This window comes from Trachinotus anak, unplaced genomic scaffold (genome assembly GCF_046630095.1).
Source record: "Trachinotus anak isolate AG129_WGS33_773 ecotype Australia unplaced genomic scaffold, CSIRO_AGI_Tana_v1 ptg000001l, whole genome shotgun sequence".
In the NCBI taxonomy this organism is placed as follows: Eukaryota; Metazoa; Chordata; class Actinopteri; order Carangiformes; family Carangidae; genus Trachinotus; species Trachinotus anak.
Genome location: NW_027273852.1, coordinates 13,797,909 through 13,809,759, shown reverse-complemented (window position 1 = coordinate 13,809,759; position 11,851 = coordinate 13,797,909). Strand labels below are relative to the sequence as shown.

Sequence of the window (11,851 nt, the reverse complement as noted above, 5' to 3'; positions counted from 1 at the left end):
TTACCACCAACCAGTGGTCGATTTATGCATAGCCGTGCCGTGGATATGTTTTATGAACCTTGTAAACGAGCAATTTCTCTGGTCAAAATGTTTCTTTACCTAGTGGTTTTTCGAGTTATATATGAAACATGGGAAATATTTCCCATTTGAAACGAAATCAAATTATCCACGTCGCCATTTAAAAAAAAAAAACGAATGCACTTACTTTACAATCCGTTTGTTGTGATATCCTCGATCGAGGAGCACTCATGAGGGAGTTAATATTTACCAGCTTGCATGAAGTCCGTGAACACAGCACAGTAACAGAGCCGCCTGTATTCTTAACGCGGCGTCTCTCTGCGGCCATGGTAACACTTTCCTCAATACCGGACTGATTCAAAGAGAACAACACAAACAAGTGCTTTTCATGCAGGTACGAGCGTTACTTTCATGCAGGATAGGTAGTTAAAGAATATAATTTAGGTTATTGGCCGATTGTTTCTGTATAGCTGTATATTTAACACATGCTGGGAGGATTAAGTAGCGTTTACGTTATTTATTGGCACACGCTTCGTTTTGTTTTATGTCTGTGGCCTAGCAGCAAGCTAGCAAAAGCTAACGTCGGTAAGATAAGAGGGTGTGGACAAGTAAAGAAGCTCATTTGAATAGTGGCTTGATTTAACCGTGTGGTGAACCGTCTGCGATAAACATTTAAAATCACACTCCCTGGAATCAGACAGCTTAACCTCCATGCTTTGACCAGTGTAGCAGTGTAGCAGCTTCCTACTTGGCAGACACCTGTCTTGCATGGAAGCTGCACCATCGTGTAATAACTAGAATTTACAATGTGGTTTTGGCTTAGCTTAAAACGCTGCAACACGGGGAAAGCAACATATTTTCTTGTCTTTTGAACTCGTTCTAAGATCTTAGAGTTTTGGTATAATGTCAAATCCAAGATTTGTGACACACCTGACGCCACAGTAACACTGAACCCTTCAGCCTGTGGATGACGTTCAGGTCACACTGCAAATCAAGTATATTATGAGAATATGTTGGTATGTGGCAAGATTATGTATTCTTCACATGTGGATCACGGACCAAAGCCCTAATGTGTTGATATGGTTTGAAGCATTTCTGAATGTTATTCCACATGAAAGTTTGTGCATGTACCTGATATCTAAATGGACCAATTCTTAGTCATCTGGAAACCTGTTAAAACTAGTGCTGGGAAGCATTCACAAATATTGTGTGTATAATGTTTAGTTTGTGTTGAAATTGTTTTAGACAGGTGTTCATTCAGCTTTACTGCCATTTTGTAGTTGAACTATATTGCTGTATATATAGGTGGACATAACTTTTATTAAATCATGTTATATTTTATTTAGATAAAATAGTAGAATGAGCAGAACAGTACAGAACAAAGAAATGCACACAGGGTGTGGGTCTGTTTGTGTTGAGATGTTTGTTTTGTGCAGGTGTTTGTTTTGTGGACTTAAATGTTGACGTTGAGTGTTACTATCTGCATTATGATGAGTGTACTTGTGTTATGCTCTTTTTTGGGGAGGTATGGAGGATAGAGGTGAAGGAACTGAATTAATGGGAGACATGATAATAGGTAACCAGTGTTATTTAGGGTGTATGATTTATATGATTTGAATATGATGTACTTATTATGGAATGCTAATGAAAATACACTAATAAAACCTTCTAACTAACCAACATTTAACCAACATCATTGTTCCAGTAGAAGTAATAACTTTTTTTCCCTCACCTTATAGCTGTTATTCAGCATGAATTTGGCAGAGATATGTGACAACGCCAAGAAGGGCCGTGAGTATGCTTTGCTTGGGAACTATGACTCCTCCAATGTGTACTATCAGGGCGTCATTCAACAGATCCACAGGCACTGTCAGTCCCTCAGAGACCCTGCACTTAAAGTGAAATGGCAACAGGTGAGTTCCCCCAAATTCCCGATGCATTATGTTCTCACACATGTTATTAAACTGTCATTAAAATTGAGTCCTGGGACTGCAACTCAGCAGTACAAATATTTGGGAACCAGTGATGGAATGTAACATGAAACATTTACTCAAGTACTGTACTTCAATGCAGTTTTAAGGTACTTGTACTTTTTTTGAGTATCTCTACTTTCTGGTAATGAAATAATCATCAGTTGCAGCCCTGTGTAAATTCAAATGATCTTTCTCACTTGTATCAGTAGTAGTAGGGGGTAGTCAGGGTTGTCAAGGTTGTTTGTGAGTCAGTGTGTTTGCTTTGCTCCCATCACAGTAGAGATTTAACCTCCATATAGGTAGCATTAACAGGTATATGAGGTCATTTATTCTATCAAATTTTGGATTTTAAGCAAAATGTAATTTGGCCTGTCATTAGCTGTTGATGCAACCAGGTGGCCTACCTGCCTTCTCTGGGTGGTTTGATGATAAGCACTTTTTTGTATCTAATGTTTTTTTGTTTTTTTATTTCAATGTTGTTCAATGTTTCTGAAGTCATGATCCATTGACTGCTGTCTGCAAGCCAAATAGCCCCTGCAAAACATTAAAGCTTAGCTATAAACCCAGTATGGTTTTACTACAGACATCTACGCACATCAACTGTTGTATTGTTGTATTTTCACTAGGATGCTCCGTGATGAGGTGCTGACACTCTTCTTCTGCTTGTGATCAGGTCAGGCAGGAACTCATTGACGAGTATGAACAGGTGAAAGCCATCATGGGAACGCTTGAGAGCTTTAAGTCAGAGAAGCCAATCGACATTTTTGCACCTCAATCTGACGAGAGACCTGAGGATCCAGCAGTTTGGCCCCCTCCCATCCCTGCAGAACACAGGTGTGTGTGTGTGTCTTTGTGTTGACAGAGATTTTTTTTTTCTACTGTTCCTACTATCAGTTAAAACACTTGGGTCAAGTTTTTCGTGTGTGCTAGCAAAAGCAAAATGAAGAGATTGGCTTATATTTCTGTTGAGGTACAGTGCATCCGGAAAGTATTCACAGCGTTTCACTTTTTCCATGTTTTGTTATGTTACAGCCTTATTCCAAAATTGATTAAATAAATTTTTTACCTCAAAATTCTACACACAATACCCCATAATGACAAAGTGAAAAAAGTTTGCTTGAAATTTTTGCAAATTTGTTAAAAATAAAAAACAAAAATCTAACATGTACATAAGTATTCACAGCCTTTGCTCAATACTTTGTTGAAGCACCTTTGGCAGCAATTACAGCCTCAAGTCATTTTGAGTATGATGCTACAAGCTTGGCACGCCTATTTTTGGGCAGTTTCTCCCATTCTTCTCTGCATTCCTCTCAAGCTCCATCAGGTTGGATGGGGAGCGTCGGTGCACAGCCATTTTCAGATCTCTCCAGAGATGTTCAATCGGGCTCAAGTCTGGGCTCTGGCTGGGCCACTCAACGTCTGGTTTCCTCCAGACATGACGCTTGGCATTCAGGCCAAAGAGTTCAATCTTTGTTTCATCAGACCAGAGAATCTTGTTTCGCGTGGTCTTAGGCCACTCTACCATACAGGCCTGATTGGTGGAGTGCTGCAGAAATGGTTGTCCTCCTGGATGGTTCTCCTCTCTCCACAGAGCAACGCTGGAGCACTGTCAGAAAGACCATCAGGTTCTTGGTCACCTCCCTGACTAAGGCCCTTCTGTCCCGATCGCTCAGATTGGCCGGGCGGCCAGCTCTCGGAAGAGTCCTGGTGGTTCCAAACTTCTTCCATTTACAGATGATGGAGGCCACTGTGCTCATTGGGACCCTCAATGCTGCAGAAATTTTTCTGTACCCTTCCCCAGATCTGTGCCTCGATACAATCCTGTCTCAGAGGTCTACAGACAATTCCTTGGACTTCATGGCTTGGTTTGTGCACTGACATGCACTGTCAACTATGGGACCTTATGTAGACAGGTGTGTGCCTTTCCAAATCAAGTCCAATCAACTGAATCTACCACAGGTGGACCCCAATCAAGTTGTAGAAACGTCTGAAGGATGATCAGTGGAAACAGGATGCACCTGAGCTCAATTTTGGGTGTCATGGCAAAGGCTGTGAATACTTATGTACATGTTAGATTTTTGTTTTTTATTTTTAATATATTTGCAAAAATTTCAAGCAAACTTTTTTCACTTTGCTATGGGGTATTGTGTGTAGAATTTTGAGGTAAAAAATGAATTGAATCCATTTTGGAATAAGGCTGTAAGATAACAAAATGTGGAAAAAGTGAAGCGCTGTGAATACTTTCCGGATGCACTGTATAATATACCAGTCTGTCTATGCTCCAACCACACCCATTTTAAAATAAATTCCTTATGTCTGAGGCCCACTGATTCTTATATTTCATGTGATATTCATATAAATAAATTAGGCTAAGTGAAAGGTTAGGACATCATGTTTTTTACTCATACTTTTATAATATTGTATTGACACATGCATTTGAAAACCTTTTTATATAATGATACTCACTTAAAGCTGGAAGGAATACCTACATACCTGCACATTTTATTTTATTCTATTCAGAATAAGGAAGCTTCTATTTGGAGAAGGAACTAGCAGAGCTGGTTTAACATTCATGCCAATCTATTGGAACATTAGGCACACATTATTACCACTATTTCCTCAATTGCAAATTATTTTTGGTGTGTCCTACTCTTTTCCATGTGTATAGTTTTAACCCTGTGTGTGGGTCTTTGTAGGAATCCTGTTGCAGTGAAGCGTCCCAACAGTGCGGTGAAGCAGCAGAGGAAGGACTCCCCTGGTCTGCAGCATCGAGGGGCAGGGCCAGGAGGCCGTGGTCAGGCCAACATTAAACCAGACCGACCAGGATTCAGAGACGCCCGTGGCACAAAGGCCAAAGACGATAAGGTAAGACTGCATATGATGATTAGTGGTTGAGTGAATGGATAGGTGAGTGGGTGAGTTCTTTAAGGAGTAAATCATTTTTGCCCCAAAAATGACCTGTTTTTGGTTTTATAAATAATTTTTCCTTTTTTTTTTACTTATCAGGGAAAGAAGGGGGGTGGTGATGGATCAGGGGATGTAGAGCAGAAGAAATTTGACGGCACAGGATACGACAGTGATCTGGTGGACTCACTGGAGAGAGATATCGTGTCCCGTAACCCTAACGTACACTGGTATGGTAGCATACACAGATTCTTACATACTCCTTTACATTTTGTACTGTAGGGGCTGTTTTTGTTAGCACTGCTGACTGAACTCTCTTGTTGAACTGTAGGGATGACATTGCCGATCTGGAAGATGCTAAGAAGCTGCTGAGAGAAGCAGTCGTATTACCCATGTGGATGCCTGACTTTTTTAAAGGCATCCGTCGCCCCTGGAAGGTACACGTACACACACACACACACACACACACACACACACACACACACACACACACACACACACAAACACACGTGCTGGCTTATATACTCTGCGCTTTCTTAAAATTACAAAGGAATCACAGAGATCAATAGAGGGACATGTTTGGTACAGTGAGCATCTCACATTGTGCTGTGCTCAAATTTAAAATAGATTTGATAATAATAACAATAATAGCACTTTTCATACATAGAATGCAGCTTGGAGTGCTTTGACAAATATAGAAAAGACAGGGAGTTAAAACAGGAAAATCATTTGAAAAAATTAAAATATTAAAATGTATAATAATAATAATAATAATTATTATTATTATTATTATTATTATTATTATTATTATTATTATTATGCTGCATGCATGCTGTATGGGAATGTGATCCAAAGTTAGACTAGTGACGGAAAGTAAAGAGACTAACAATGGACTAGTTAAATAGATTGGCTGTAATGCAATAAATCACGTGTAAACTAGCTAACATACGCACATTGCCACATTAATAAAAGATCATTTATCTATCATTTCTGCTGTAATGTATGTTTTCTTTACTGAGCTGAGGATGAATAGAAAACTTCAATCTCAGCGTAAAAGATTCTACCCAAGTCAGCAACAACAGATACAAGTTTCTGTTGCAAGCAACCAAGTGACTGCAGCATAAAATTATAGTTTTTCCCAGAAACTGTGGTCCCGTTTCAAATATTGAAAAAAAAAAATCCTCTGGCTCTTCTATCGTTAGTCTCCCAGCCTTTTAATCACTTCTATGACAACAGGGAGGTGTCTGTTTTAAGATCTGTCCTGCCTCTTTGCTGTAACTAACTTGTATGGTGCAACCTGCTTTTACAAAGTTGTAGTGTAACTCCCCCACTGCTGTTCTTTTGCCTAGATATGAACACAACTCCAAATCTCTCATATGTTCTCATCAGCAGCAATAAGCCTGCTCAGTCACGCTCCTTCTCAGTGTCTACATGACTGAATGACCAGTCTGAGCTGAGCTTCATCATGTGAGGCCTCTTCCCTCAGGCCTGCCATGTGAGGGTCAATACTTTATCATTTTTTACAGCAGCACAATGCTTTCCATTTGTCTGATATATGCATGCATAATTGAACTCTTTACTCAGTCAAAATAGGTGATTTTTTTCAGATAATTGATACAGTTAAATGAAGGACTAATGCATTAGTTATAGAACAAAAAAGACATTTTAAGTTCTTTGTTTAATTGGCACGCAGGTAGGCCGGGGGTATTTGTTTAATTATATCTGACATTTAGTATAGAGGCCTGTGCTGCATTGTTACTGCAAGTGCACCCTCCCACTCCCAGCTGCTCCTGCTGAGATTCTGATAAACCTTTGTTGCGTACGTTTTTTAAATTGAAAATCTGTCTGCCTCATCCTGCTGGGAATACAAGACACATTAGTGTATGGATTGTGCAGCAGCAGGGACTACAGATACATGATGTAAATGTAATCTCCATAGCAACAGACACAAACCAGATGCCAAAATGTCAGACATCAGAGTGGCAGTGATCTATGACTAATGTTAACAGAAGAGATTTGCATCGGGGATGGAAATTTTGTTTAATATCACTGGCATTTAAACAACTGCAAAACAGTGTTGCTTTTGGCATTAGCTCTCTCTCTCTCAAGCTTCCATGAATCAGCAATGAATCAGCATAACTTGACAATAATTTTAGATATTTGAGAAACTGGCAACAAGTTGTTATGAGCTTTTAGCTGCCAAAGCTGATGGAAAAGGTGCCTTATTTTAATTGTTTACATGAGGAATGACACTTGTGTCAATAAACAAGTAACTCAGGTGTACCGGTTATGCAAAGCAAAATAGCAGTGACGCATTTGCTTATTTGCAAGGGATTGTACTGTAGTTTACAATAGTGAATAATTACCACTGGTAAGTCTGATCAGATCTGCTGGTTTCAGTCATGGAGGAGCTGATGAAGCACTCTCTGCTTTCTCAGATTTTGGAGCTGTTCATCAGCCCTGTGGGTTTAAATGCTACGCATCCTTACCCCCTACATATACCGCTGTTTGATTTACTGAAGTAAATACACAGTTTTCTAATTGCTGCAGGAGATCCTTTGACATGTCTGCCAGTATTATGTTTATGTAGGTTTTCACAGTGACTCTTTCCGTGTCTGTGAGAAGTTGAAGTCACTGCTTGTCAAACCACATCCTCTCTGTATACGTCTGTTTATGTGTCTTAAGTATAACAATGGTGTGTTTGTCTCAGGGTGTGTTAATGGTTGGGCCCCCGGGGACAGGGAAGACCATGTTAGCAAAGGCTGTGGCCACAGAGTGTGGGACTACTTTCTTCAATGTGTCCTCCTCCACCCTTACCTCCAAATACAGGGGCGAGTCTGAAAAACTTGTTCGTCTGCTATTTGAAATGGTACGTATGCATATGGGTATATGGGAGGTTGAGTGGGTCATTCACTAATCACAGGGTTGGTGGTTCAGCACCCAGCCCTGTCCACATGCTGACACTGAAACACAAATTGCGCCTGATGGTCAGACAAGCTGGTTTCATGGTAGCTCACTGCTGTCGGTGTGTGTGGGTGGGTGAATGAGAGGCAAATTGTAAGGAGACAGCGTTATGTAAAAATGCAGGTCTGTAATGCAAAATGTCACAATACAAAACAGAGGAAGGAAATATATTTGTACTGTTATATGGTTGTTGGTGTTACACAGAAAATGTTTCTTAAACTCTGTTTTTTCTAAGGCCCGGTTTTATGCACCAACAACCATCTTCATAGATGAGATTGATTCCATCTGTGGCAGGAGAGGAACGTCTGATGAACATGAAGCCAGCCGCAGGGTCAAATCAGAACTTCTGGTTCAGATGGATGGTGAGTGGAGTGGAATAGAGCAGTGGGGTGGTGAAGCTATGAAGGGATTGAACGGATGGACGGACAGTTTTTATAGGGGTTAAAAAAAAATTTCAACCTGTGCCACACATATGCAGTAATGTTTCCCCCATGTTTTAGACCTTTTGATTTTAAAACTCACCTTTGGGATGAAATCGTCTTTATGTGTGTTCGATATAATGTGAATCTGTAAAAAGCTCAGTCTTAAACTAAAACAATTTCAATAAAATATCCCAGATTCAATTTATGTCACATGAATTGTGCACCCAGGTGTGGGGGGAGCCCTTGAGAATGATGACCCCTCTAAGATGGTGATGGTCCTTGCTGCCACCAACTTCCCCTGGGACATTGACGAGGCGCTACGACGGCGCCTGGAGAAGAGGATCTACATCCCCCTGCCCACAGGTGACCTCATCACCTACAGACTGACAGTTCAACAAACTAGAGAGATGATGATCGTAGCAGTCTAACAGAGGCTTCACACAACAGCTCAAAACAGTGAAACTAAGAGTAATTAATATTGATTCACATTGTGGTCTTACTGATGGGCCGATAGTGTTTTATTTACTCACCTTATGTATATATATTAAACAAATATCCATTCCTCTGAAATTGATGTTAAAATGTGTCATCCTAAAATCTGATCAATGCTGTTTGTGTTTGTGTGTGCGTGCGTGTGTGCGTGCGTGCGTGCGTGCGTGTGTGTGTGTAGCTGTGGGTCGTGTAGAGCTTCTAAAGATCAACCTGAGGGAGGTGGAAGTGGCTGCTGATGTGGACCTGGACCTCATCGCTGAGAAGATTGAAGGCTACTCTGGAGCAGACATCACCAACGTCTGCAGGTGTGTGTTTGTTAGTGTGTGTATACTTTTACAAAAAAACAAAAAACTCCAAATCAGTACAATTATGTACACTTTAATTAATTATCAGTTCATCTTTCATCACCTCTGTGGACGACACAGTAACATCCTTTCTTACCGGTGCAGTAGCTGTCTCTCCAACCAGGCACAGGATTGTTTTGGCTGACACACACATACACTGGCATGAGCTTACACATTCAGACCAGTAAAGCGAGTGGAGTAATCACTGATTAACGTTTAGCTTCATCATTTCTATTACCTACAGTTTTTTCATAGAATATGTTTATGTGCTTCACCATTTACATTATTTGTAATAACTGTAAAGTTTAATTGTTTTAGTTTAACGTTTTTCTCCTTACCATCCTGTTCTTCGCAGGGGCATCTTTTCTCTAATAGCTATGCTTGGAATGGCAGGTATTTTATGTTGCCCAACTTGTCTCTGCTCATCTCTGGCTGCATTGTTTTATTGACCTTGGATGTGTCGTCCACAGATAGACAGCCCAGACTCAATCCCTTTTTGACAGGAGAAAAACTCTTCAAATTGGAATTTAAAACAGCCAAAATACTATTTGAAGTATGTGTTATTGAAGGAGTAAATTTGTTTATATTAATATGTGTGATAAGTAACAGTCGTCTCTCCCGTGCCTCTCTCTGCACCTGTTTTACATGTACGTCAGGGACGCGTCCATGATGGCAATGCGTCGTCGAATCCAAGGCCTGAGCCCCGAGGAGATCCGAGCTCTGTCCAAAGACGAGCTGCAGATGCCTGTGACCATGGAGGACTTCACCCTCACGCTCAAGAAGATCTCCAAGTCTGTCTCTGCTGCCGACCTAGAAAAATACGAAGCCTGGATGGCTGAGTTTGGGTCAGTATAGAGAACAGTGAACGGAGGAACTCATAGTTTTGAAAATGATAAGGAGGAGGGACTCAGGAGTGTGTGTCTCAGAGCTCAGTAAACTCTTGTATGGGAACCAGGATGCACATCAGGGATCAAGATAATACAGAGGCTCAAGTTCACATCAGAAGACTGGTGCCTTTGAGAGAGCATGATGAGAACTGTCAGTGGCTTCACTCCTGCCCTTTCACATATTCCTCCCTCGTTGTTGCTTCGACACAGCTGTCCATGTAGATGCTGTCAATCATCCAGCTGTTGACTGACAAGTGACCTGAGGAAGGACTTTTCTCACACAGGGAACTTTTTATGTAAAAAGTAGCCTAATACACAGGTAGACCAGGGAATGCGCACTAGTTTTACTAAGATATTAGGCCTCGTGCAAGAACATTTTCAGATTCTTAGCCTAAACCCCTCTTACTCTTTCCAAGTCAAATTCATCAACCTCTCTGAACTGCACAAACTTGTCGTAAATTGCCCGTTTCAAACCGATGATTATCACCTGTCAACCTGTAATTGGGCGTTTGTGAGATGTGGATAATCAGCGCCCTTAATATTGCTATTTAAGAGTCCCGGTTCTGCTCCATTTGTGGGAAAATTTCATTTACAAAATGTCACCAAAGAGTAAAAAGAAGATCAAGGAGCTTCAAGTCCTGCTGTCAGAACTCAGCAGCTGAAAACATAACAGATTTAGCGCTCTAAGTGGTCATATCAGAAGACCTGAAACAATTAGAAAATCTTAAAACAGCATTATCAGTGCAGCATATTATGACAGAAATAATGAGGGATTATGATGTTAGACTGTTAGGTGCAACAGAGGATGTTCACCTGGGCAGCACTAAGCATAAAAACACTGACACGGCTGTTGGTGTGTCATTTCCAAATTCCTTCAGATTAAGGCATTATAATACAGACTGTACATGACTTGTATGACAGTACAAGTCTGGACCACAAGTGAATTTAATTTGTACTTAGAAAATTTTAGGTACAACAAAACTGTGGCAAAGGTAACAATGATCTTAAATCCCTAAGAACAAAACTGTAAGTGATTATGATTCTTGCATGAGGCCCGTTGTCTTGAATTAATGTATGTTTAAGCACTTTCAATGTATTTCCTGGAGGAGCCCTTGTATTTCCTGTTGACTGAACACACTTGAAGAACCACAATCTCTGTTATGAAGTGACAGATTATGTGTTTGTGTTTGTATATTTTATGTTGTTGTTTTTAATATCTGTTATCAGTTTTGGTTTGATTTTACGTCTGCTGAGACAAACAAATGTAGTCAGGCTAAAATAGCATGTCTATATGAATTGTTTAGTCATGAATTAATCCTCACTTACTTAATGGTTACTGTATTTTATGAAAACTATTAAATCGGTCTCCCTAAACTGAGTGAGGTCATGTCTTGAATTGGCCGAGTCTTCCATTTGGTACAGACAGAGTTGGGTGATAAGTACAACTGTAGATACATGACACCAGTAACAAACATACATAAGAAAATGGATGTGTGTTACTCCTCTTTTTTCCAACATTCACTTTTAGGCTGCCTCAAGTGTTTAGGTTGCATAACTTAGGGCAAATAATTAACCACTAAAAGATCCATTTATTGTAAAGTATTCACACTTATTCCCATTTCATATTAAATCTCAACAGAATTTTTCCATGATGCTAAGCCTATTGAGATATATTTAGTATTAAAGTTAATTCTTGGGAATAGTTGGAATAGTCCCATCTTCTAGCTTGTTCCTTTAGCTGTATTGTCTTCATCAGCAGTCTACTCAGTTATGGAGATGCATCTGTTGACATTCAAGTTGAGAATTAACTCAATTACCTTGAACTCAAGAAGACTGAATTAAAAGCT

The 11,851-nt window shown here is 40.1% G+C and overlaps 1 protein-coding gene across 2 annotated transcripts; it reads left to right on the top strand.

Moving 5' to 3' along the window:
• The first annotated feature begins 297 nt into the window (after positions 1-297).
• Positions 298-11,378, top strand: katnal1 (katanin p60 subunit A-like 1). Of its 2 annotated transcripts, none has more exons than XM_071478725.1 (11): positions 298-412; positions 1,758-1,931; positions 2,665-2,825; positions 4,688-4,856; positions 4,998-5,125; positions 5,227-5,332; positions 7,606-7,764; positions 8,095-8,221; positions 8,510-8,644; positions 8,952-9,078; positions 9,774-11,378. In XM_071478725.1, exons 1-11 carry the CDS (start codon positions 407-409, stop codon positions 9,970-9,972), a joined length of 1,491 nt encoding a protein of 496 aa, XP_071334826.1. In that variant the 5' UTR covers positions 298-406; the 3' UTR covers positions 9,973-11,378. The 2 variants fall into 2 exon arrangements, with proteins under 2 accessions (XP_071334826.1, XP_071334836.1); XM_071478735.1 differs by lacking the exon at positions 298-412 and adding an exon at positions 1,496-1,594 and having other exon boundaries at positions 9,774-10,109.
• The last annotated feature ends 473 nt before the right edge of the window (positions 11,379-11,851 follow it).

What these genes read in the sequence shown, in the direction of transcription:
- katnal1 (XM_071478725.1), top strand. An exon ending in CCCATCCCTGCAGAACACAG is followed by an intron (nt 2,826 to 4,687) that starts GTGTGTGTGTGT and finishes GGGTCTTTGTAG; the next exon opens with GAATCCTGTTGCAGTGAAGC. An exon ending in CTACATCCCCCTGCCCACAG is followed by an intron (nt 8,645 to 8,951) that starts GTGACCTCATCA and finishes GTGTGTGTGTAG; the next exon opens with CTGTGGGTCGTGTAGAGCTT.